This window comes from Pelophylax lessonae, assembly GCF_965119305.1.
Source record: "Pelophylax lessonae genome assembly, chromosome: 3".
Taxonomy (NCBI): domain Eukaryota; kingdom Metazoa; phylum Chordata; class Amphibia; order Anura; family Ranidae; genus Pelophylax; species Pelophylax lessonae.
This window is the reverse complement of record NC_138770.1, coordinates 311,277,136-311,304,624: the sequence shown is the minus strand read 5'-3', so window position 1 is coordinate 311,304,624 and position 27,489 is coordinate 311,277,136. Positions and strand designations below refer to the sequence as shown.

The following is a 27,489-nucleotide window of genomic DNA, read 5'->3' as shown; positions in this document are numbered from 1 at the left end:
CAGGTGTACGTCGCTGCCTGTTTTTGGTGTATGCCCCTCTTCTATCTATTTTAAAATTATTTTGGGGAAAAAGTCATTTTCGGCCAAGGGCATCCTGCATTTTCGGTTTCGGCTCAGAATTATCATTTCGGTGCATCCCTACCAAAAAGATTAGAATTGTGTCGATTTTACCAATATTTTCGGACCTGTGTGTGTGTGTATATGTATATATGTATATATGTATATGTATATATATAAATAAACAGTATCTCACAAAAGTGAGTACACCCCTTACTGTTTTGTAAATACTATATTATATCTCTTCATGTGACAACACTGAAGAAATGACACTTTGCTACAATGTAAAGTAGTGAGTGTACAGCTTGTATAACAGTGTAAATTTGTTGTCCCCTCAAAATATCTCAACACACAGCCATTAATGTCTAAACCGCTGGCAACAAAAGTGAGTACACCCCTAAGTGAAAATGTCCAAATTGGCTCCAAAGTGTCAATATTTTGTGTGGCCACCATTATTTTCCAGCACTGACTTAACCCTCTTGGGCATGGAGTTCACCAGAGCTTCACAGGTTGCTACTGGAGTCATCTTCCACTCTTCCATGATGGCATCACTGAGCTGGTGGTTGTTCGAGACCTTGTGCTCCTCCACCTTCTGTTTGAGGATGCCCCACAGATGTTCAATAGGGTTTAGGTCTGGAGACATGCTTGGCCAGTCCATCACCTTTACCCTCAGCTTCTTTAGCAAGGCAGTGGTGGTCTTGGAAGTGTGTTTGGGGTCGTTGTCATGTTCAAATACTGCCCTGCAGCCCAGGCTCCAAAGGGAGGGGATCGTGCTTTGCTTCAGTAAGTCACAGTACATGTTGGCATTCATGGTTCCCTCCATGAACTGTAGCTCCCTGGTGCCGGCAGCACTCGTGCAGCCCCAGACCATGACACTCCCACCACTATGCTAGACTCTAGGCAAGACACACTTGTCTTTGTACTCCTCACTTGGCTGCCGCCACACACACTTGATACCATCTGAACCAAATAAGTTTATCTTGGTCTCATCAGACCACAGGACATGGTTCCAGTAATCCATGTCTTTAGTCTGCTTGTCTTCAGCAAACTGTTTGCTGGCTTCCTTGTGCATCAGCTTTAGAAGAGGCTTCCTTCTAAGACGACAGCCATGCAGACCAATTTGATGCAGTGTGTGGTGTATGGTCTGAGCACTGACAGGCTGACCCCCCCGCCCCTTCAACCTCTGCAGCAATGCTGGCAGCACTCATACATCTATTTCACAAACACAACCTCTGGATTTGACTCTGAGCATGTGCACTCAACTTCTTTGGTCGACAATGGCTAGGCCTGTTTGGAGTGGAGCCTGTCCTGTTAAGCCGCTGTATTGTCCTGGCCACTGTGCTGCAGCTCAGTTTAAGGCTCCTGGCACTCTTTTTATAGCCTAGGCCATCTTGTAGAGCAACAATTATTTTTTTTTAGATCCTCCAGAGTTCTTTGCCATGAGGTGCCATGTTGAACTTCCAGTGACCAGTATGAGAGAATGAGAGCGATAATACCAAATTTAACACACCTGCTCCCCATTCACACCTGAGACCTTGTAACACGAACAAGTCACATGGAGAGGGAAAATGGCTAATTGGGCCCAATTTGGACCTGTTCAGTTAGGGGTGTACTCACTTTTGTTGCCAGCTGTTTAGACATTAATGGCTGTGTGTTGAGTTATTTTGAGGGGACAGCAAATTTACACTGTTATACAAGCTGTACACTCACTACATTACATTGTAGCAAAGCGTAATTTTTTCAAAATGTGAGGGGTGTACTAACTTTTGTGAGATACTGTGTGTGTGTGTGTATATATAATATATATAAAATGTGTGAATAACATGTTTGTTTCTTTTTTAAAAAAGAAGCCCTTTTAGCATCGTTTTTATGTTTTTTTTTTTTTTTTTGTTGATAAAACTCTCCATGAGCCCCCTAACCTCTTCTTTTCCCCCCTCACTTCTCTTTGTTTGGAACGAGCAGTGCACATTAGTTGTGGTAATGTGCACAACTCTATACATGCTACAAATTCTTCATTCCTACATACAGTGGCACCATGGAGAAACCATGTAGCCACCCTCTAACAGGAAGTGAGATCACAGCAGAAAAAATATACATTTGGAATAGACTGAGAGAAATAAAGCTACTGTTTTGAGTTAAAGTGGATCTGAAGGTTATTTACCCTAATGCATTCTCTGCATTATTCTTATCTGAGCCCCATCTCAGTCCAGCAATGTGCATGAGAGCAGCAGCTCTCTCCCTCCTCAAAGGTTCAGAGTGGGAGCCATTGGCTACTGCTGTTGTCAATCACAGTGAAGAGGGAGCATGGGGTGATTCAAAGTCGCTCTTTGTGTGTCTATGGACACACAGAGGCAGCTCAGGAGCAAGCCCACATGAGTACCCCCATAGCAAGCGACCTAAGAGGATTGGGGTGCAAAACCATTGCACAGAGCAGGTAAGTATAACATGCCTGTTTTTTAAATAATTTAAGGGTTTTCGATCACTTTAGGAAAACCTACTTTTTCTCCTTTTTAAACTAGAGATTAATGTCACTTTAATTGGTTCCTGTCCAAATTGGCCTTTGTTTGTATGTGACATAGGAAACCATAGATTGTAAGCTTCTTGAGACCATGAATATGAATGTGCAAATATGTAATCGCTGCGTAAATTGTCACCACTATATAAATGTCTGCAATAAATAAAAATGCTACTTGGATTAGTAATTGAACGTCTCTAACATTCCAGAACATATCCAGTTGAATGTGTCTATTACTAGCTATAATGTTTTTACATTTTACTTCTATATTTTGTACTTGGGATGTAATTATTCTTCTTTTTCACAGATCTTAAAATATATCTGTAGCATGGCAGGAGAACAGAAGCCGTCCAGTAGCCACCTGGAACAATTTATTTTACTAGCCAAAGGCACAAAAGGTTCTGCGCTTCCAGCTCTAATTAACCAAGTATTAGAAGCCCCCGGAGTTTATGTGTTTGGGGAACTTTTAGATTTACCGACTGTGCAAGAGGTAAGACATGGCCTTTGTGAAGTTGTTTGCTTTAAAAAAAATAATTTTTCTAGTGGAAAATATCATCGCTCATACTGCTGATTGGTAGACCAAACATGTCAATGTCAATTGGTAATGTTAAAGCTGAACTCCAAGTAACAACAATTTCTCTGCGTTAGTGATAGGTGGAAAAGAATGTTAAGCAACATTGGTCCATGGGGATTAAAAATGCCCGGCGTCATTGGTTAGTAGGAGAGAAAACAAAATGCCACATTGTTGGTGGTTAGTAGGTGAACAAATGCCTTGCTTTATACTGTAAAAAAGATGCCTGGCATTTATGTTCAAATGCCTGGTGCTAATGGTCAGTGGTTTGGAAAAATGCTCCAGCAATTAGTGGGGAAAAACTTGGTCTGCCATCGGTAGTTGGGGAAAAATGGTGTAGCATTAGTAGTTATAAAAATACCCTGGAGTCAGTTGCTGAAAAAATGTCCTGTTAGATCAATTCCCCGCCCTCTTTAACCTCTTCAGACTTCAGATCAGTTCCACTTCCTTTTCAAAGTTGGCCATAGATGGTGCGATTTTTCTTTCCTGGAACCATGGGTCAGTCAGTGCTAATGGGGGAATCCCTTCCCTTGAGCCATTGTGTTCTCCCGACGGGGGGAGCTGTCCCTGCTGGGAGAACACACAATGATTATTGCTAGCCGCTGTAGCCACTGGCAATAATCGAATTAAAAATCCTATGTGCTGGTTGTACCCAGGTTGCTTGATCGATCAACTTGGGTACAGTCAGCCTGCCCATACATGGTTTCGAATGTCAGCTGGTCCCTGCTGAATTGTCAGAGATTTGAACCGTCTATAGTCGGCCTAACTCTTTCTTTCAGACCTCGGATCAGTTCTCCTTCCTCTTTAGACTGAGGTCTGTTTCAAGCACCAGGTACTGGAATGAGCTTTTCAGCACCTCGCACCAGAACATAGTTGGCAGCAGTTGGATGACTGGGCAGCTTGGCACAGTCTACCCTAGATCCCCAGAGCATCTACTAGGCCCCCTTCAGTGCAGGCCCCTTAACACCCATGTGTGCTGCTCTAATGGTAGTTCCGTTACTGTCTCTGACTACTATGGATGGGATAGATTTCCACTCAAAACAAGAAAGGAATCCGGAGCAGTGTAGCAGATACAGGGATTTGAGTCAAGCTCTAGTACAGGCATGTCCAACCTGCGGCCCGGAGCCGCAGGCAATGCGGCCCACTGGCCGCGGAACTCCACACAATCTCTCGCCGTCACGATTTTTTTTTTTCTTCTTGTGGCTTCTGCCAGGCAAGGGGCACAGCTGCTAACTAGCTGACGGCACTGATGCATTCTGGGAGTTGTAGTTCACAGCCGTGCTCAATCTCCCGGTGGGTGCAGACTTGAGAGCAGCGCAGCCAGACGGCAAACTACAACTCCCAGATCTTGGAGGCAGGCAGAGGCAGGACGCGCTAGAGTCAGGACACATGTGACTTGATTGAGGCTGTGGGGCTGAGCACTGGCAATTTTTCTTAACCCCAGGACGGGAGCATCCCCCCCCCCCCCCAGGACTGGAGGAGGCCATGCAGGGACTTGCTGAGCTGGCAGCTGCCATTTCTGAGGTGAGACCCTGACACCCTCAGATGACCCCGCACATCCCATCTATATAACCCCCGTTTATCCTGCCCCAGTGCCCACCCAGCAACCTCAAAATGGCCCTCAACACTGTGGGTCCTGCTGGCCACGGCCTGTGGGTCCGGCTGGCCACGGCTTGCGGGTCCAGCTAGGCGCTGGTCATGGCCTGTGGCCCACAGGTTACGCCCAACTCCCAGCAGGACCCAAAGGCCATGGCCACCTTCCAGCAGAACCTACAGGCCAGCAGGACCCACATTGATGGGCACTGGTGCGGCTGCATTGATGGGCACTGGTGCGGCGGCATTTTATTACTTATATACCTTAACTATAGTATATATTTTATATGCGGCCCGAAAAAAATTCTCTACACTCAATTTGGCCCAGAGAAGCCAAAAGGTCGGACACCCATGCTCTAGTAAATAGTTAATCTGTCTCACTGGTCTTTAGTTTTGCCTTGCTGCTCAACCGAATTGATAAATGCATTTCACTATAACTTCCTTTGGCATACATGACTTTAAAGTGTATGTGGACCCAAGTTTTTGTTTTCTTTCAGTTTAGGATACACTAGGGAAGGTTTAGAAAATCTGCTGGATTTTATTGCAGTTTGTGGGAGTAAGATTCAGCCTCTATATTGATCCTGGTGAATATTGTCACTGGGGCTAAAAAGTGATGGGAAATCCAAACTTTTAATTCAACAGAACAGGAATAGAGGGTAACTCTTCCAATAAGGACACTTGTTCTAGTGACAGCTGTCTAAGAAGGAATTTCCATTACTTTTCTCCCACCTCCGGTTTATATTCCGGCACGCTCGCTGTCTGCCTGGGTGACTGCATTCCTGTGCATGTGCGGGAGTGATGTCAACCCATGCTGGTCGATCAGGATAGCCGAAGGCTAGCACCTGAAAGAAGCCAGGTACAAGACCTTGCGTTGGAACAGAGGTAAGTATCTGTCCCTTTTGGTTCCACTTTATCGGATGTTCTAGGATGATCAAATGTCACCCATTCGATCTGCGATTGATAAACCTGAGTAACTAAAATGTAGCAATATTGACATAGCTATGTTGTAATTCTCATTGACACTGCAGACACTGTACTGCAAGTTTCAGTTAACACGGGAGAAGCGAGAGTTGTTTCTGTGATCCAAAATGACAGCCAGGATTTCCCAGTAAATGTGTCATGAGAGCTACAGGGGTGAAGGAGGATAAGCGTGTACCACATGTGACCAAAGTGTTTAGGTGTCTTCTAGAGTAACTGCAATATGAGCAATCTCCATACCAGGTTAGGGAATGTCTGGAATCCAGAAAAGTACAGGTTCCAATTTAAAGGAATCGCGCACTGAGAGAAATACAAGAACTTCTATTGTCAATCTAATTCTGAATATGCTACTGCAGATGACTGGCAGTCATGCTGATCTTTTGCTTTAATTCCTTGACCCAGAACAAGCATGCAAGCAAATCAAATTAGACTGTTTTTTTTTTTTTTTTTTCCTTTTATATTTGATGCAGGTCAGTGACTCAAAGTGTTCAAGCTCTTATCTTTTTAAGGGAAATATCACTTTCCAAAGAAGAATATTTCTCTCAGTACATGTTTTCTTTAACTCTTTCACTGCCAGACCCCTTGCGTCTTATTTAACCAAATTGATTTTGTAGGTCTTGTGATTGTTGCGATCGTTGCACAATGTTTATCAAACAATATCTTCTAAAATGATTATTGCCGCACAAAAACACAATATACCTTACAACATTTCCAGTAAATCTAAAAGATAAAGTGGTATTGAGTTAATAATTAACAAATATTTGTAAATTTTAAATTGTGCCTTTTTAGGAAAACAAAAAAAATCAAAGGTACGCAAAACTGGAAATGTCTTTCTCTAAAAATCTGGAGGTGTGCGTTACACCTATGTGTTGTGTGCTTTTTCCTCCCCCCCCCCCCCCCCCCTTATGAGAGTGTCACTGATTGGTGACTAGCAGAGAGACAGTGTTGCTTTGATACTTGTTCACTTAGAACAAAAGAAAAGGACACAGTGCCTGTCTAGAAAGCTGGGTGCAGAAACAAAGCTGCATCATCAGATGTACTTAAGTTGATCCCCTGGGTACACCTGTGTGGGTGAGTATTTGTTTATTTTTATCAATACTGCGGGCATTTAGATAACTTTAGGGGTCTAAACAGACCCCTGATATTTGCCCAGTGAGAGAGTGACAGCTTCTAGCAGAATGCGAATAATGACTTAAGGATTACTGGGCTGGACAGCTTGAAGCACTTCTGTCTTGATGTAAGCCTTATGTCCTTGGCAGTGAAGGGATTAAAAATGTAGTACTGATATGAGGAGGTGTGATTTAACTCCTGATCCTGTATGCAGGCTGGTTTTCCACATTCTGTTCCAGTGTGCTGACTGGTGTTCCTTTGTTCTAATTTGTCCTTGTCTGAAAGGCGAAGTCCATGTTTTGTGACAATTTTTCTTATTACTCCCATATTTAGGGTGTAACATGAAGCATGTTTGCCTGCACAGCTGCATCCTCCATCCTTTGAATGTAAAAAATTATTGTAAGACCCATCTACCCCGGCCAAGGGACTATGCACCTCACTGGCGATTGCTCTTTCTGTGATTCCCCCCTCATCTCCTGTAGTTCCGGCGGCACTTTCTCCAATAAATCTATATCTCTATATAGACCTGAGGCAGGAGAAGGACCTTGCAAGATCCTGCTATGCAGGCTTTTTTTGTCAAAAAGTAGACAGACAGACATTGATAATGAGATCAGTGTTGCTGCATTTCCATTTTTTTTTTTTTGGTGGCCTGTGACTTTGTTACCCAAGTACAATGGTGTGTTTTCTGGAGCATTTTGTGCATGCAGAATATGCCTGGTGTTTCTTGTGAGGTGTACTGTACCTGATTAGAATTCATACTGTCCCAAAATGGCAGCTGGACCCTGACCTAATTTTAAAAGCAAAGTATAAGGTTTCTAAAAATATTTATATTCACCTACCTGGATGCAGCATTAATCCCTTGAAGGTTTGCACTGAGAACTGGGCAATCAAAAACCGCTGATCGTTCAGTTCTCCCCTCTGCTCACTGTCTGTCAGTCACTGGCTCTTTGCTCTGCCCCTCCAGCACTCGCTGGAGCACCGGGCTGTGGAGGAGGTGGGAGCAGCTGGCTCAGTCTCCCAACGACACACTGAGAGGCTAAGCCCGCTGCCTGTCCAGGCATCTGGGTGGATCCCAGCTGTAAAGTTTGCATTTTTCCAGAGTCTGGACCGACTGAGTGGTGTCAACTGACAGTGAGCTTTGGTAAAAAAGGGTCACAGGAGTGCAGAGCGAAGTGCACTCCTGTGATCTACTCAAGTGTATAAAAAATGTCCAATTTTGGACACTGATGGCTGCTTTCTAATTGGAGGCAGTAGCTTCCTGGCACACTGAAAGTGACAACAGGCATCGCATCTCCTTTGCTCTTGCAGATTGGGATTTTTTTTCAGATAGCATCATATTGATGGTATTTCTGTTTAACATCCTATTATCTAGCACTGAGTAATCCCCATCTCATGTATTTTTTCTTTTTTTTTTTTCTTTAGTTCTAGGACTTACTTTGCTCATATAAACCAGCAACTACTGAAAGTGAAACCCTGCTTTGCCATCTAGATCCTTCTTGGAAGGATTTTAGTAAAAAACAGTTATTTTCTTGGGAGGCTGCCAGCCCAAACCTTTGATGGCGGTAACTGTCTATGAAAGCTAATTGCAGGCTGGACATTTGGCTTGCATAGAGTGTGTGCTGGAGATCGTGAGCTCAGTATCCATTAGGACCGCTATTAACAAGTGCCTTGTTTGTATAATAATGGTTTTTATTTGTGAATACAGTAAAGGGATTAGACTGCTACATGCCAGGAGAGCTGATCAACTTTACTCTGTGCTTGTGTACATGGACTAATAGACAAGCTATGTAATTTAGTAAGTACTTTAGTGTATTTACAGTTTTGTTTTTTGTTTTTTTAAAGTTGGCTGATGGCCCGCATTCTGGATACCTGCAGCTCCTCAACTTGTTTGCATATGGAACATATCCAGATTATGTTGGTAAGAACTACTTTACTTACAGTCTAATTATAGATCAGACAGCATCCATTCCATTTTTATGTTTTTTTTTCCTCAGTATCGTTTCTGGTGTTTATAACATTCTCAGTGCAATACAGCAGTACACTACCAATATTTACCATAAAAATGCATACAGCAGCAGAAATATAAATAGTCACACACACACAGTAGCCTTACACAGTACATTCTATTAACCTAACTTCATACCTCCCTTTAATGCATACAAACGTTGCCAAGATACCATGGACATGTCAAAGTTTTTATACACCGATCACCCTTTTGCCCCCAAAACAGCCCTGACCCATTGAGGCATGGACGCCACTAGAACTCTAAAGGTATGCTGTGGTTTTTGGCCCCAAGCTGTCGGTAGCAGATCCTTTAAGTCCTGAAAGGTGCTAGATAGGGCCTCCATGGATCAGACTTTGTTGGGTTCCTTAAACCATTCTTAAATAATTTTTGTAGTGTGATTGGCACTATTTTTTGAAGGCACTGACCCATATAAGCAGGATGATGTGTCCTGTCAGTGGCTTTCAGATGCTATTTTAATGAGATAATTAATGTTATTCTCTTAAAGGAAAAGTATAGCCAAAGCTTTTCTGGCCAAACTTCTCCTATGAATCACAGGAGGGCAGTTCTGCTCTCCTGTGACCTGTTTTGAGCTGACAATGGGCTAAAGCCGGCTGATGTCACAGAGCGGATCCAGACTCCAAAATGATCCTGACCATATGTTCGGGATCTGCCCAGAAGCCTGGACCAGCAGCTGGCTCAGCCTCTCAGTAAGCTGCTGGGAAACTGAGCCAGCCGCACCGTCCCCTCCACAGCCCAGCGCTCCAGTGAGTGCTGGAGGGACAGAGCAGAGAGCGGATGGAAAGAACTGCACGATCTGCAGTGTTTGATCGCTCAGATCGCTCCGATCTCAGTCCATACTTCTCTTTAATCTGTCAGTGGTCATAAAGTTATGGTTGATTGGTGTAGGTGTGTATTTATGTACTGCTAACTACAAACCAGCTGCTTTTTATCATGAATGGACAAATTGCCACACACCCATGAACTTTCTTTGGTAAAGTAATCTGAACACATACAAATCAATATTGATCAAGGAAAATATTAATTTTTAACTCATCTTTGCAAAAAATGTAACTCCAAAGCAAAACTGTTATTCTTTTAATTTAAATAGAATGGTAAACGGTTACACCCCCTGTTAAGTGTTAAATGCTGTCTTTCACCGTTCGGGAGATTTACTCCTCCTTATTGCCTTATCACCAATTTCACCAGGAATAAAAATAAGTGTATATACAGTATCTCACAAAAAGAGTACATCCCTCACATTTTTGTAAATATTTATAAGTGTTATGTGACAATACTGAAGAAATTACACTTTGCTACAATGTAAAGTAGTGAGTGTACAGCTTGTATAACTGTGTAAATTTGTTGTCCCCTCAAAATCACACAGCCATTCATGTCTAAACCGTTGGCAATATGTCCAGATTGGACCCAAAGTATGAATATTTTGTATGGCCACCATTATTTTCCAGCACTGCCTTATCCCTCTTGGGCATGGAGTTCACCAGAGCTTCACAGATTGCCACTGGAGTCCTCTTCCACTCCTCCATGAATGACATCACGGAGCTGGTGGATGTTGGAGACCTTGCACTCCTTCCCCCTCTTGTTTGAGGATGCCCCACAGATTCTCAATAGGGTTTAGGACTGGAGACATGCTTGGCCAGTCAATCACCTTTATCCTCAGCTTCTTTAGCAAGGCAGTGGTCGTCTTGGAGGTGTGTTTAGGGTCGTTATCATGTTAAAATACTGCCTTGCAGCACAGTCTCCAAAAGGGGGGGGGGGTCATGCTCTGCTTGAGTATTTCACAGTACATGTTTGCATTCATGGTTTCCTTAATGAACTGTAGCTCCCCATTGCCGGCAGCCCCAGACCATGACACTCCCACCACCATGCTTGACTGTAGGCAAGACACACTTTTCTTTGTACTCCTCGCCTGGTTGCCGGCACACACGCTTGACACCATCTGATGCAAATACGTTTATCTTGGTCTCATCAGACCACAGGACATGGTTCCAGTAATCCATGTCCTTAGTCTGCTTGTCTTCAGCAAACTGTTTTCGGGCTTTCTTGTGCATCATCTTTAGAAGAGGCTTCATTCTGGGATGACAGCCATGCAGATCAATTTGATGCAGTGTGCGGCGTATGGTCTAAGCACTGACAGGCTGACCCCCCCCCCCACCCTCCCCTTCAACCTCTGCAGCAATGCTGGCAGCACTCATACGTCTATTTCCCAAAGACAACCTCTGGATTTGACGCTGAGCACGTGCACTCAACTTCTTTGGTTGACCATGGTGAGGCCAGTTCTGAGTGAAACTTGTCCTGTTAAACCGGAGTATGGTCTTGGCCACCGTGCTGTAGCTCAGTTTCAGGGTCTTGGCAATCTTCTTATAGCCTAGGCCATCTTTATGTAGAGCAACAATTCTTTTTTTCAGATCCTCAGAGTTCTTTGCCATGAGGTGCCATGTTGAACTTCCAGTGACTAGTTTGAGAGAGTGAGACCGATAACGCCAAATTTAACACACCTGCTCTCCATTCACACCTGAGACCTTGTAACACTAACGAGTCACATGACCCCGGAAAGGAAAAATGACTAATTGGGCCCAATTTGTACATTTCACTTAGGGGTGTAATCACTTGTTGCCAGCGGTTTAGACATTAATGGCTGTGTGTTGAGTTATTTTGAGGGGACAGAAAATTTATACTGTTATACAAGCTGTACACTCACTACTTTACATTGTAAGTGTCATTTCTTCAGAGTTGTCACATGAAAAGATTTAATAAAATATTTACAAAAATGTGAGGGTTATACCCACTTTTGCGAGATACTGTACATAGTTTTAAGTTTCCAGCAGCACAGGAATAGAGGGGAAATCCTTTAATGGAGATTCTTGCTCCAGTGACCGTTTAATAGAGGATTTCTCTCTATGGAAAGAGACCTCACATTCTGTTGAGTCTGCTGCAGGAAGTTAAGTAAAATCTCTGATTGGTGGGGAGGGGGGAGACGGACAGTGGTTTTATTCTAGCCTACAGTATCCAAAATGGGGGGGGGGGGCAATTTTGGCTTTGGATGTACTTGTATATTTATAGGAATGATTGTATGTTTCTTCAACCACTTGAGAGTATTTTGTATAATTGTCTAAGAATAGTAAAAAAAAACAATAATAAACTCTCTGAATAAAAATAGTATCAGTAGTAGTAACTACCATGGATCTATAAAACGCCATTCTTGCCAGACCAGCCAGTTAACATTCTATGAAGAAGTAAGCTGTAATCTGGATAGAGAAATGCCTGTGGATGTGGTGTATCTAGATTTCACCAACGCCTTTGATACAGTACCCCATAAACACTTGATTTACAAATTGATGTCTGTTGGCATTGATAATACTGTATCTGGATAGAAAACTGGTTACAGAAGCACGTCCAGAGGATGGTGAGAAATAGCTTATCTTCTGAATGGTCCTGAGTTGTAAGGGGGATACCTCAGCCCTTTTGTTTTCAACTTCACTATGTAACAATAAAACCTACCACTGTAAGTAATGATCGGGCAAGAAATGCTCTTATTGTAACTTATTTCTGTAGTTGCCCTTGTCTCCTCCTTTACCAGCACAAGGAATTTAAAGAACAATTTGTTTCTAACACAGGAACACTTGCAGGTGCAGAAATGACCTCTACATCATTCTAGGTGTTTTTTCCTGCCCTTTCCTTGAGTAGTGATTACCACAGAGACAGTGTTGCTTGGATGCTTGTTTACTTAGTACACAAGAAAGGGTCACAGTGCCTATCTAAAAAGCTGGGTGAAAGAAGAGAACGGGGAAGGAGCAAGGCTGCATGTACATGAGGGGGGACCTCTGGTTACTCCTGGTCCTCAAAATGAGTCCCATTGCTTCTAGAAGCACCCAATACCTGACAGTGCACACAACAGGGTATTTTGTTTGTTTTGACAAGTTAATTGGGCAGTATGGCGAGGACATTCAAATCACTACAAGACTTTTTCCTGTAAACTTATTGGCCTGTCCATCATTGCTTTAAATGCCTAAAATGTGTCTCTATATTAGCTTTCAATGTTCCTCCACTGACCAGGACATAAACTGTAAGGAAGGGAAATCAGTGTGTGAGCCAGTCGGGCTACATTGCATCCTTGTTTCACCCTTCAGTGACTGAAGCTGTTTTAACGTTTTGACAATTCACATACGCATTTCTCTTGTACATTTAGCTGTTTCTTTCTTTTATTTTCATTTTAGCAATGAAAGACAGCTTGCCAGAGCTCTCAGCTGCACAGAAAAACAAGCTGAAACACCTGACAATTGTGAGCCTTGCATCCAGGATGAAGGTACATTGTATTTCTTGGTTCATGCATATAGTCGAAATGACTTTGCTAGGTGCCCCCAAAGGGTGTCAAATCTTAATATATCCCTGCCATCGCTTACAAGTTGTATATCCTAACACAAACATCCACTGTATACAGCATTACCTGTGTCCTAAAACTAACAACTTTAACTGTTCCTGACAGTCAGCCTTGGAACAGGAATTGGACTGTGGTTTACTCCTTGGCCATTCATTTTGTTGGCTGGGGGGCACGTAATCTTCAGGGGAAAAAATCTATCTGGAATTATCTTTAAAGAAACAATCTGTGAAAAAAAGTTTGTAAACTCATAAAATGTTATTGGATGTGTTTTAGTAAGGCCTGTAAATGCACTGCATCTGTTTTTCTCGCCTGTTCTGCTAGATGAATCTCTGCATATGGCATCACTCACTTTTTCCATCTTTTCTATTCACAAAATTCTTTTCCATCTTTTTGTTTCTCACCATTCTAGAAAATGAGGTTGTATAAATGAGCTAAGGAAATACAGAAGACATCTTGAGGACATACATAGAACAAAACATTAACCCCCTAAGCACCACTGTGTGTTCAATCTTTTTTGATAGTTAAGGCCATTTTCATGGTTGGCACAGTGTCTGTTTTACATTATATAGAAAGAAGAGACCCGGTGCAGCAGTGAAATGTGCAGAATGTTGCGCCTGGTCTCTTTTCCAAATTGACCATATATTGATGGAAATATCCCAGTCTATCACCTGACCTTGGGCTGCAGGATTATTGCTAATTACCCCTAATACCACTTTCTCCTGATAGCACCAGTACAGATTTTGCCTTTTTTTGGTATCTGTTTACTATATAGGGCAAGCAGGGAAAATCAGGCGTCGGTGATGGCATTTTAGTGAAAGTCAAAACTATGACTAAAAAAATCTAAATTTGATGTTTATTCAATTAACTCTGCTTTCATAGATGCCAGCTTTCCTTTGATATCAAATACAGTCTTCATACTGTACAGTCCTAACTACTGTACTGAAAGTCTTATTGGGCTACTGCTGACCTAATTTTTAAAAAAAGCCAGCTGTTAGACTGCCTGTGACTTTAGTAATGTGACTCACTGATCAGAAACAAGCTTGCAGTCAGAATGAAGACTGGTAACTTGCATCTTTTTCCAGGTTAGTAATTCAGAGTATACAGAAGTGTAGAAGACATAGCGTTGGCATGGCAGCCAAAAAATTTGCATTTTCAGAGGAGATTCCTTTGGCAGCTTATATATTTCACTGATTACAGGTTTCAATTACAGAAGACCAGTGCTTGGAGAAATGCATAAGTTACCATTTCTGACCTCTCCTTTTAAAAATACTATTTGACTATTTCAATGCTTTGAGTAACTCGTATAGAACAAGCATGCAGATCAGGCATTCTGATTTCATTAGCTTGACACAAAAGTATTAAACACATACATTAGGCAGAAAATAAGCATTTTAGCAAGATAAAATCAATGGATGCAGCCTGCAGATTTCTTTCAGTACAGCTTTTCTTTATTTGAAAAAAGATAGTTTCTGCAAACTGACTCGCAACCTTGAGTAAAGATATTTGCAGAGCTGGTAAATAGAGATATCAAGTGTGCATAACCTTATAATAAAATCATTGGGCGTTTTTTAAGATCTGTGCTTCTTGTTTGCATTAGTTCCATGCAATGATTGCATTTTGCTAAATTTGGAGTAGTGAAGAGATGGGACTCCTGATGGCAGCCATATTCACTAGGGTAAACCTAGTTTGATGCATCCATGTTATTATTGTATTAATAAAGTCGCATGTTTCTCCCTCTTAGTGCATTCCATATTCTGTGCTGCTGAAAGATTTGGATATGAGGAACCTCAGAGAGTTGGAGGATCTAATCATAGAAGCAGTTTATACAGATATCATTCAGGGCAAACTGGATCAGCGCAACCATGTGCTGGAGGTGGATTTCTGCATTGGGCGGGACATTCCCAAGAAGGATATAAGTAGCATTGTTAAAACTCTTCAGGAGTGGTGAGAATTATTTTATTTACCTACTTTCACACATTGTTTTTCTATATTTAACACACACACAGTATTCTCTAGACCATTTTATCTGCTTATTTATATCAGTAGTGATTTCTACAGCTTTTTTGCAGTGACTCTTCAAGCAGTTATAGCAGCCTTTCCCAACATTTCCTTACCACAGTAATGGTGATTTTGAATGAAAGTTTTGCTATATCAGGATTTAAAACTACACCCAAAGTTTGAGTGTTTTTGGTGGAGTGGCCAGGTCTTCAAAGACGGTGCCTTGAATGTTCATGGGGTAAGGGGTCATCTTTCCCATGAGATGATCTCTTGTTTGACATTTCTTACAGCAAACATTTAATGAAGAAAATATGGAGGTTTCCATTGATGGCCACTGAAAAATGCAGGTTTTCCTGGCTCATTCTGTACTTAAAAATTAGCCCAAAACAAGCATGCAAATTGGGAAATACAGATGTACATACTTGTTCTAGGACCAGTGATTCAGAAAGCACTGAATCCTTTGGACTAGCATGACAGCCAGGGAACAAATATTTCCACAAGTAGGCTCGCAGTGGTTTCTTCTTTCAAATAGAATCTGTTTTGAGAGAAATACAGAGACTGCTATTGCTGAGCTTTTTCTGAAAACTCTAGACACCTGGCTGTCTCTGGGTTAGAGAGTCTTATGGGAGAAGCCACTTGTTAAGAGCGACAATCCAGAAAACTAGCTTTTTCAAAAAGAGAATTCAGTCTCAATTTCTTTACATAAATCTGTTACTTGTGCTTTATAGGGGCCTCATCTAAGGTCTAAATCAGGCATGTCCAACCTGCGGCCTGAGGGCCGCATGCAGCCCAGAACCACAAGCAATGCGACCCACTGCCCCCTGACAATTATTTTTTTTTTTTTTTGCTGGGGAGGAAGAAGTCGAGTTGGAGTCACGGCCACAGTGGCTTCCAACTAACTGTAGGCAGAGGCTGCCTCAGGGGAGGGGGGGGAGAGCGCAGCTCGGGAAAGGGCGTGTCAGCGTTTTTATTACTTTCATATAACTTAACTATAGTATATATTTTATATGCTGCCCGAGAAAATTTCTCTACACTCAATGTGGCCCAAAGAAGCCGAAAGGTTGGACACCCATGGTCTAAATGGTCCACAGAATTGTGTTCTGTGTTTTAATCGGTTTTATTCTTACATACAATATGTTATATATTTTGCGGGACCTTTAAATATTGTATTTGTATCCAACCAATTGTTATGTTTTTGTAGTAAAAATTTGAAGCGGAGCTTTAACCATAACAACTTGATAAAAAATGTTCTTTAGCAAGGAACATATATTCCACAATAATACTTATGGTGCCAAAATAAATGTGTGCTGTAAATTGCCTCCAGCATTGCTCCTGTTTCTTCTTGCTAGAGGCTGCCATTTTGCTGAAGCCCAGAGCCCCTGAACAACAGTAAATCATAAAATAAACCCATCGATTTGACAGTTTTAAATAACTGTTAGCAATTCCAGCATTCCAGGAATGTAACTGTCACATTTGCTTGTCTCAACCAAACTGTCAACCCATCAAATGGCCGGTGTCATAACTAATCACATGTGCCGCACCATGTTAGTTGCAGATCAAACAGAAGCAGCTTCCTTGGCTGTAAAGGATAGGAGGGTTTAAATCCACTTTAAGGCTGTCAGCAGATTGGCCTCTACAAACTTGACCATGTCTAAAAATGGAGCGCAACTGAGCATGTGCAGAGCAGGGTGAGAAAGTGTATTACTGGATTTTAAACAGTATGGGTATATATATTTAATGTTTTACATAGATATACCTACAATAGGGGCCAGCCTAAAGTGATCGAGCAGGACTTAATTTTCTGACTAAAGTTCCCCTTTAAGATGACAAGTGTGTTTGTAATGTGTACTTCTCAGTAGATCAGAGTGAAAACTTCTAATGCAAAAATAATTTTTGGGTGCAAAGCACCAGTTCCCTGCGCTCAGAGAGGTGTAGTTACTAGTCCACCTTATTAGGGTCTTTCTACTGTTTTTGGAGCTGTGGACTCGGCAACCCAGGATAATGCTGCGACCTTGCTGCCCTTTATACGGTCAGGGAAGTCTGGAAATACTGCAAACAACAAACACAGGGGCGCACGGGCCTAGTGCATTATCCTTTGATTGGTTTATTTAAAAGAAGAAAGATTAAAAATACTAACAAACGAGTTCTTGGTTAAAAGCATATCACATAAGGAACGCAGTCCTCAGTCGTGTGATCCGAGGGTAAGTTGTCCCTTGAATTCGTAATGGCTAATGCGTTTCGAGGCTTAGCCTCTTCCTCAGAGCCTAGGCGTTAGCCATTACGAATTCAAGGGACAACTTACCCTCGGATCACACGACTGAGGACTGCGTTCCTTATGTGATATGCTTTTAACCAAGAACTCGTTTGTGAGTATTTTTAATCTTTCTTCTTTTAAATAAACCAAACGAGTTCTTGGTTAAAAGCATATCACATAAGGAACGCAGTCCTCAGTCGTGTGATCCGAGGGCAAGTTGTCCCTTGAATTCGTAATGGCTAACGCCTAGGCTCTGAGGAAGAGGCTAAGCCTCGAAACGCATTAGCCATTACGAATTCAAGGGACAACTTACCCTCCGGATCACACGACTGAGGACTGCGTTCCTTATGTGATATGCTTTTAACTATGCTTTTAACCAATAACTCGTTTGTGAGTATTTTTAATCTTTCTTTTAAATAAACCAATCAAAGGATAATGCACTAGGCCCATGCTCCCCTGTGTTTGTTTGTTGTTTGAAAACTTCTAATGACAGAGGATTAAAGCATTCATGCTAGACTTTGTCTCTAAGGCCCCGTTCACACTGGGGCGACGCTACTTGCCGGGGTGACCTCATAGCGGCCGGCACGGACTTCATAACATTGAAGTCTATGCAGGTCGCTCCGGGTCGCCCCAAAGAAGCTCCGGACCCTTTTTCTAAGTCGGAGAGACTTGTGTCGCTCCTATTAGAACGGGTCCGCAGCTTCTCTATGGAAGGCGACCTGTCAGGCGACCAGGTCGCCTGACAGGTCGCCCCAGTGTGAACGGGGGCTTAGTTGGCTTGTTATTCATGTACAATTTGGTTTTGATTATTTTACTTTTGTTTTGGTATGAGGAAGTGAAACGTTTTATAATACTAAGCATTCCTCTGATTTTTCAAATAATTTTATATCTCAGGTGTGATGGCTGCGAGGCAGTTTTAATGGGGATTGAACAGCAAGTGCTACGGGCTAACCAGTACAAGGAGAACCACATCCGCACACAGCAGCAAATAGAGACAGAAGTGAGTATAAGCAAACTAAATGAAAAGCACTCAGTCTAATTCCGCTCCCCATTACAGGCTTAAATATATATGCTCCACAGTTTATCAGTATTACGTTTTGCCCTCTTGTTTCCCAAAAAAACGTGCACAGGGCTCAAAAGACGAAGAAACAACCATTAAAAGCAAAGAAACCACCAGCAGTAGTACATGTAACGCACACAAATTAGAAATTTTGCTAAAGGTTAACTGCAGAACTAATACAGTGGTTCAGTGGAATGATCAACATGGTCTTTCAGTAGTATGATTGGGAAATTAACTTGTATGATTACACTGGCCAACCAAACACAAGTATGGCCTGTGCGCACACTCCTTTTTGACCCCCATCCCTGGAGAATTGTAAAGACCTTATAGAAAATATATACACAAATTCCTATACATTGGCTCATGGCTTTAAATAAGGAGCATTATATACAAGTTACTACATAATTGATACACATGTTTGCAAATTTATTATTCCATGAATACAAGTCTCACCACAAAAAAATCCAGTTAAAAACAATATAGGGCTGATTTGTAATATGTATAATATATCAACATAAATAATATTGCATTGTAAATTAATTCATAGTCATAATACTATTTTATATAATATTGGTGTCTCATTGTAGAACATATTGCTTCCAAAGCTTTCAACACGTTTCGTGGATCTCTGTCCACTTAGGAGTAAATGCAATATGCATGTAAATCAGCTCCAAATTGGACATAGCAACACTAGAGATTAAAGCTCCTCGGGGACATCTGCCCCGGGAGCTGTGGCAGTATGACCCACAGAGACCAAAGGGGAAGATGGGAGGGCAGACTAAGTGCTGGTAAAATGCAGATCCATAAACAGTAGCCCATAGTAACACCCACCGCTAATAATAATTTTATTAAAGCTGTAATCCACAGTTGCCCAGAGGCTACTGTGGATTACAGCGGTAATATAAATTGTATTTGCTGTATATATGTACTTAGGGATGAAGGCGCATTGCGATTTTGTTAAATATGTGACCGTATAGAAAAGCTTCCCTGAGGGCAGACTGCCCAGGGATGCCCCACATATGTTTGATGCCTGCAATTGTTGCCAGAGGGAACTGATATCAGCTGCATCAAATTATTTTTGTTTTTTAAAGGGACAGTGTAAAAATGAAAAGTAAAATAAGAAAAAAAATATTAAAGCGCCCTGTCCCTCTGAGCTCGCACGCAGAAGCAAACTCATAGACAAGTCGCACCCACATATGTAAATGGTGTTCAAACCACACATGTGAGGTATTGCTGCCATCGTTCGAGCAAGAGCAATAATTCTAGCACTAGATCTCCTCTGTAACTCTAAACTGGTAACCTGCAGAAATGTATAAAGTGTCGCCTATTGAAAGCATGACATGTTGGGTATCAGTTTACTCTGCGTTACATTATCTTTCACATTTAGAAAAAAAAAAATTGGGCTAACTTTACTTTTTGATATTATTTTTTTTTTTTTTAATTCAAAAAAGTTTTTTTTCCCTAAATTGTGTTTGTAAGACCACTGCGCAAATACGGTGTAACATAAATGGTCTCCATTTTATTCTCCAGGGTCTCCGCAAAAATAAATATATATATATATATGTGTGTGTGTGTGTGTGTGTGTGTGTTTGGGGGTGTTAGGTCATTTTCTAGCAAAAAAATACTGATTTTAACTTGTAGACAACAAAGAAGTTGTAAAGTCAGTTTTTTATCTTAATGCATTAGGATAAAAAAACCTTGGTGTAGCAGCCCCCCTAGCACCCCCTAATACTTACCCGAGCCCCATCTCTGTCCAGCCATATCCATGAGTCACCCGGCCGTCCGGGACTCTTTTTCCTGATTGGCAAGTGAGACCGCCACAGCGCCATTGTCTCCCATGACTGTGAAATCAGTTAGCCAATCGGGAGAGAGGGGGACAGGGGTGAACAGCAGCTCTGTGTGTCTCAATGGACACACAGAGCTGCAGCTCGGCTTGGGTGCCTCCATAGAAAGATGCTTGCTGTGGGGGTACTCAACAGGAGGGAGGGGCCAGAAGCTCCAGCTAGGGACCTGAAAAGAGGAGGATTCGGGCTGCCCTGTGCAAAACCAACTGCACAGAGGAGGGAAGTATAACCACAGGAATTAAATGTCCTGCTTTTTATAGTCCGATATAGTTTATTTAAGTTTGTATCAAAATGCCACAGAAAAGGGCCAGTAGGTTTTATAATTGTAAAAGAGTAATAAAGGGCTCCAACAAGGATAGGGTCCACATACAATGAACAGAAACTACTATTTATTCGACCAGACATACACTATATTACCAAAAGTATTGGGACACCTGCCTTAAGACGCACAGGAACTTTAATGGCATCCCAGTCTTGGTCCGTAGGGTTCAATATTGAATTGGCCCACCCTTTGCACCTATAACAGCTTCAACTTTTCTGGGAAGGCTGTCCACAAGGTTTAAGAGTGTGTCTATGGGAATGTTTGACCATTCCTCCAGAAGCGCATTTGTGAGGTCAGGCACTGATGTGGACAAGAAGGCCTGGCTCTCAATCTCCGCACTAATTTATCCCAAAGGTGTTCTATAGGGTTGAGGTCAAGTTCCTCCAACCCAAACTTGCTCATCCATGTCTTTATGGACCTTGCTTTATACACTGGTGCGCAGTCATGTTGGAACAGAAAGGGGCCATTCCCAAACTGTTCCCACGAGGTTGGGAGAATGTTTGTGGTGGAGTCCTGACCTCAACCCGATAGAACACCTTTGGGATGAAATAGAGTTGAGACTGCGAGCCAGGCCTTCTCGTCCACATCAGTGCCCGATCTCACAAATGCGCTTCTGGAAAAATGGTCAAACATTCCTATGGACACACTCCTAAATCTTGTGGAGAGCTTTCCCAGAAAAGTTGAAGCGGTTATAGCTGCAAAGGGTGGGCCATCTCAATATTTAATCCTATGGACTAATGCCTCGTACACACGTTCCGATAAATGAACGATATAACTCGCTTTCGACCTGATTGCACGATAATCTGATCGTTAGTACACAGCTTTCGACAGCCGTTCATGACAGTTCATCCAACAAAATCCGAAGGGACAAACCGGAAAACTTCTGTCGTACGATAGCCCCGCGAACGACAATTGTTTCATCAGTACAGTATGCGTCCGCTAAAAATCGATCGGCAAAGACTGCCGCGCACGATCAGAAACACTAAAATAGCATGGAAAAAGCCTGGCTGACATTGTTTTTGTTTTGCACCATCTGATACATAGCTAAGCAACCAGGAAGCTTTTCGCTGAATCGTATGACAAAAATCCTACGGTTTGTACGCATTGTTGAATTCGATATTAGTATCATGCAACAAAATGCAAACGATAAGTCGTCTGATTATCTGAACGTGTAAACGGGGCTTAAGACTGGGATATGCTGTTAAATTTCATGTGTGTAAAAAGGCAGGTGTCCCAATACTTTTGGTAAAATAATGTATGTGACAGGCAAAAAAGGCATACAATATGGCTATCCACCGTTGTCCCTAAAGGAACAAAAAGATGGCTTAAAGTCTGTGGCCAGGGGCACCAGATCAACCATAATGCGGAGTAAGTGTATTTCGAAAAAGACAAGAGAGTGAAGAGAGGCATGGGTCTCAAGGGGATCCCGAGGCTAAGAATAAGAAAGGGAGAAATGAGAATTGGATCCCCTCTGATGAGGGGAAATTGTCCTGCTTTTTAAGAATGAATCATTAAGCTGAAAGCAAAATTTGAATCCTTAACCCCACCCTAACTCCATGGTTTGTTTCTTCTGCAGTTATTAACCACTTCTGGACCGTAAGGATTTGCCCCCTTATGACCAGGCCATTTTTTGCAAATCAGCACTGCGTTACTTTAACTGACAACTGCGCAGTCGTGCAACGCTGTACCCAAATAAAATTGACGTCCTTTTTTATCCCCACAAACGGGGCTTTATTTTGGTATTTAATCACCTCTGCATTTTTTTGATTATGCGCTATAAACAAAAGACAATTTTGAAAAAAGCTGTATTTTTCACTTTCTGCTATACAGTAATCCCCCGCTCGCGGTTCAGTTTTTGCGGTCCCAGTAATTCGCGTTTTTTTTTGTAATGTTAATTTACTATATAAATCATTAAAAATGAAATATTTTTGTGTTTTCCATAGCTCTTGCTATGTCTCTTAGTATCTTTTATGTGTTTAAATGAGTTTCTATTGTTTTAAAAGTGTGTTTAAAGACCTTAAAATGCTTTTACACGTACAGTGACAGTAAAATAAACATGCCTACAATGCATTTTAATAGGGTTTTTCTATTTCGCGGAATTTCACTTTTCGCGGCTGGGTCCGAAACGTAACCCCCGCAATGGAGGGGGGTTTACTGTATAACCTTCCCAAAAAAAATAATTAAATTTTTTCATCATTTTTGGCCAATTTGTATTTTGCCACATATTTTTGGTAAAAAAAAAGAAAATCTCAATAAGTGTATTTTGATTGGTTTGCGCAAAAGTTATCGCGTCTACAAACTAGGGGAAAGATTTATGTAATATTTTTTATTTATTTTTTACTAGTAATGGCTGCAATCTGCGATTTTTAGCGGGACTATGACATTGCGGTGGACAGATCGGACCCCTGACATTTTTGACACTTTTGGGTGGAGCAGTGACATTACTACAGTAATCAGTGCTAAGAATATGCACTGTTACTGTAATGCTGACACTGGCAGGAAAGGGGTGTAACACCAGGGGCGATCAAAGGGTTAATTGTGTACCTAGGGGGTGGTTCTAACTGTGTGGGGGACAGACTTGGTGGATGGAAACATAGCTTCCTGTGTTCGGAGAGAACACAGGAGCCTTGTTTCAATCAGTGACAGATGATTGGTGTGCCGTGTTTACAACGGCAGGCCGCCTTGTCAGGCGGCCGCCAGACCCGTTGCTTAGCTGCAGGGCTAGAGAGACCAACTTCCGCGAACTGACGTACCCCTACGTCGGTTTGCGCAGGAGAGCCAGTCTGCCACAGCATATCTGTGGCGGCTGCTCTTTAAGCGGTTAAGCTGATACGATTTTACAATATCCGCCAAACATACTTTGTCCTGTAAAGCCATATCCACTAGATGGTGAACCTATCCTCCTCAACAACCACTCAATAGAAATCCTTTAATCAACCAGATTTCCCCATTTAAAAAGTTGTGTTTAAGAAAAATTGTCCTCTTTCACAAAATTTGGGCCCAATGGTGCAAGTCTACTTTTACTATAAACTCAAAGACCAGCCCTGTTCTAAATTACATCATTATTACACCCAATATACGTATATCTGTGTCACATAATGCCGATCTCTAGTAATGACTCCCAAGACTGTCATTTTTTTTCTATATTTTTATTTTATGTTGCATACCTGTATCCAGATAACTCCACATCCTCAATAATGTAATTTTACACTTTTGTGTAAAAACAGTTTACATTTTATTTTGCAATATACAAAGATCACCCAGAGCAGGTTGTATTTTTTTTTTCTCAAGAGTGTAGTTACACTGTAATACAGTGACAAATTTTGCTGCGCTAAAAACCTAACAAAAAATATTTATAAAATTGTGATACGCAAATGACAAAAATAGGTCCAGTTCAACAAAACCGTTCATTGGTGTGTTTCAGATAGAAAATCAAAAAGTGTCCTTTCAACTAACTGAAAATTATTTAAGTTTGAATCCAGTGTGGGTGTGATGAGCAGGTCTGTCTATAAAGCCCCCAAGTGCACCTCCTCCACCAAAAGTACAAAATGCCTCCTTAGCAGAAACAGTGGACTCTATAGGAGGCAACTGTGCTGTCTATACATCCAAAAACATGGGTCCCAAGAACCGCTCAAACAGTCTCATGGTTTAGGCATGCATGGTGACATCACGAACGTGGATTTCGCCCTACCAGTTTCATCAGAATTTATGTTGTAGTTACACTTTAAGCAAATCTAATAAGTCAAGGACTCTGGTTGCAGGGTGGGTGCATGCAGTTAGTTTGACAAAATTAAAGGTAAATGTAGGTCCCTTGTAAAATCTATTACACTTCTGTCAGATTGGGTAACCCCACTTATTTCTGTGACAGGGAGTATAGCTAAGCCTACAGTACATTACGCTACCCTATTTGCCCAAGCTTCTCTTTCCCTGAAGAACCTAAAGAAAGATCAGAAGACCATTGACCTTTATCCTGTGCATGTTAGTGACAGAAACAGTAAGCTTTACAAAATAAACTGTATGTAACCTTGAATCTTAAAATACAATTAGAAAAGTCATATAGAACATCATCCATAGGTGTCTGAAGAAGGAACAGTTCTTATCGCCAATAGCAACCAAAATGTCTATAGAAAACCTACAACATTCAAAAATGTAAGTTCAGTATAAAAGAATGTAAAGGACATTCTGTTTGCTATAGGCAGCTAGACAGTTTATCCTTTCAGAGATTTTATATAAAGGCCACTGTGTTTGCCAGATACTGTTACAAGATGCTTACATCACACTCATGTTTCGTTTACAAAAGCAAATAGCAAATGACACACTGCTCTAAATACTCGACCATCACAGACATTTGTGCTCTATTCTACTTTCTACCTAAATGCAAACATTTAATAGTTGAAAGCATAAAAGTATACTAAGAAAATGAGTTCTGTGGCTGTACCCTCATTTGACAGAAGTCTATTCTAATGTCCACAGCAGGCAGTGGTTGTTCATTTTAAAAACCAGCAGAGGGCAGAGCTTTCCTTTAGTATGTCGTCATGTTATTATTCAATGACAATTTACAGTGATTTGTGTGTTTTTTTTATCTATACATTGCTTTGCGTTTCAATTTAGAGTTCGAGCTTTAACCATTTTTAAATGAAATCTAGAAATGAAATGGATTTAATGGGGATTTTATGTTGCTGATCTGCCCCAAGTAATGTAAAGTGGTTTGTGTCTAATAAATCATACATATATATATATATATATATTATATTGTAGTGCAACAAACATCTTGATTGCTTAAGTTTTCACTCCCATAGCTGTGAAGCCACTAAAAAACTGGTGCAGCTAATTGCATCCAGATGTCCTATAATTATTTGGAGGGAGTCCATCTGCGTCCAGTGACACCTGATCTCAAAATAAATACAGCTGTTTCGGAAAAGCTACATAGTTTGCTAGAAAATATATCTAAACAGTATCAGTAAGACCTAAGCGTTATCAAAACAAGCTTGTAATAGAGTTCTGGGGAAGCACCATTCAGTGTTGGTTTAAAAAAAAAAAAAAAAAAGGAAATGGAATAGGAAAACCCTATTCCATTATTAAAAATGTCAAAATGTGAACCTGCTTGGTGAAGGCTGACTACCAAAGCTTTGTAACTGGATAGCAAGTAAGTGGCCAGTGGATGATCTGAAGTAGCTGCACAGATCTACTGAGAACTATTTATTCCGGTAGCTGACGACATGCAGCTACCTTTATAATGTGTTGCTATTTTGCCTACCTCTGTATGGTATGTGCATGGTTGCCTACTATTTTTGTATAACTTTTTTATTATTTTTTTTTGCATTCTTGTTAAATTTTCTATGTAAAAATATAATCTCTTTTGTCCATTAGGTGACAAATATAAAGAAGACTTTGAAAGCCACAGCTTCCTCAACTGCTCAGGACACTGACCAGCACCTTGCGGAACGGGAAGGGCCCCCCCTTGCTGAACAACGGCAGCCCACCAAAAAAATGTCGAAGGTTAAAGGTCTAGTCTCCAGTCGCCACTAGTGAACCTAAGAACAGGGAGGAGGCTCCAGGGGGTACACACTTGCTCCTGGATTGTTTACAGACTTAACCACACACCACCATTGTGTCAGCCTCTTTCTACCCAAAAACCCTCGGAGACCCTGCCTGCTAGGAGGGACAATAAACCCATTAGCGCTAACAATGCTGTGACCCAGCTCAGTTTGCGAATAGTCCTGGCAGATCAGGACATGTTGCCTAAATCTTTGTGGATCCTTCTCGATGCTGGAGAGGTTTGTTGTGTTACTGCAAGGCACAGCAAGCTTCTCTGTCAGAGAGAGGATTACAGAAATGGCTGCTTATTGCTGCGTGGTTATAAAATCCCAGGTGACTTTGGTCCTGTCATCTCTCTGGAGATTTAACATGTGCAGTAGGGACAGGTCTGTATAGTAGGTTTTACTATTTTCTTAAATGTACCCTCTTGAAACATTATTTTTTTTTCAGGAAATTGTATTTTCTTTCCTCCTATGTCAGGCAACCAACTTTTGACTTCTACAAGAGATATTCTAATAATTTAGAGTCTCTGGTTAAGGGGAAGTAGAAACTCCAGCTTTAAAAGCACTTTTTTTTTTTTCTTGTATACTTAAACAATCTAAGAGGTTTAAATCAATATTGGACATCCTGCTTTGTCTCCAAAGTGAGCAGAAGGGAATAACATGTAAATACATAAAGCATATATGTATGTGCTGCTTCCATCAGCAAAGCCTTAGAATCATCCAGAGGAGGCATGCATTGACGCTAAAATATAGGACAAACTCTCTGGCCTCTTTCCCAGCTAATCCATTTTTTGGACCTTTTAAGTGTTGTTTGAGGATTTCACAGACAAGGTTCACCTTTGATAAGACACCTCTCTGCAGTGTCGTACATCTCTTTCTGATTCGGGCAGCGTGGTTCCATTATCTTGATATACACTGTTTCCCTCTCTGTGCATCTAAATCTCCAAATAATTATTAAAAAAATACAAATCTGAGCATCGCTTTTTTTTTTTTCTTTCTGTGTAAATGTTGAACAACAAGTTTTCATAATTTGGGGTGCAATGGAAATTATGCGATATTTTGTCACCATCCATTGTAGCTGAGTAAACAACATATAAGTGTAGTAGATTTTAATTTTCATTGTTGAGCTATAGATTAAAAGGCATTGGTGAACTGTGGCTTTAATTATGGAGTGTAAACATACCTTAAAATTGGAACAGAACACAGAATTTAGTGAATGTGGTAAAGGTTCACTTTTCAAAGA

General features: G+C 41.3%; 1 protein-coding gene across 1 annotated transcript; it reads left to right on the top strand.

Annotated features, from left to right (window-relative positions):
- The first annotated feature begins 2,893 nt into the window (after positions 1 to 2,893).
- COPS7B (COP9 signalosome subunit 7B) lies at positions 2,894 to 27,220 on the top strand. The gene is made up of 6 exons (XM_082248889.1): positions 2,894 to 3,062; positions 8,667 to 8,742; positions 13,065 to 13,153; positions 14,970 to 15,172; positions 18,375 to 18,480; positions 26,077 to 27,220. Exons 1-6 carry the CDS (start codon positions 2,901 to 2,903, stop codon positions 26,233 to 26,235), a joined length of 795 nt encoding a protein of 264 aa, XP_082105015.1. The 5' UTR covers positions 2,894 to 2,900; the 3' UTR covers positions 26,236 to 27,220.
- Positions 27,221 to 27,489: the final 269 nt, after the last annotated feature.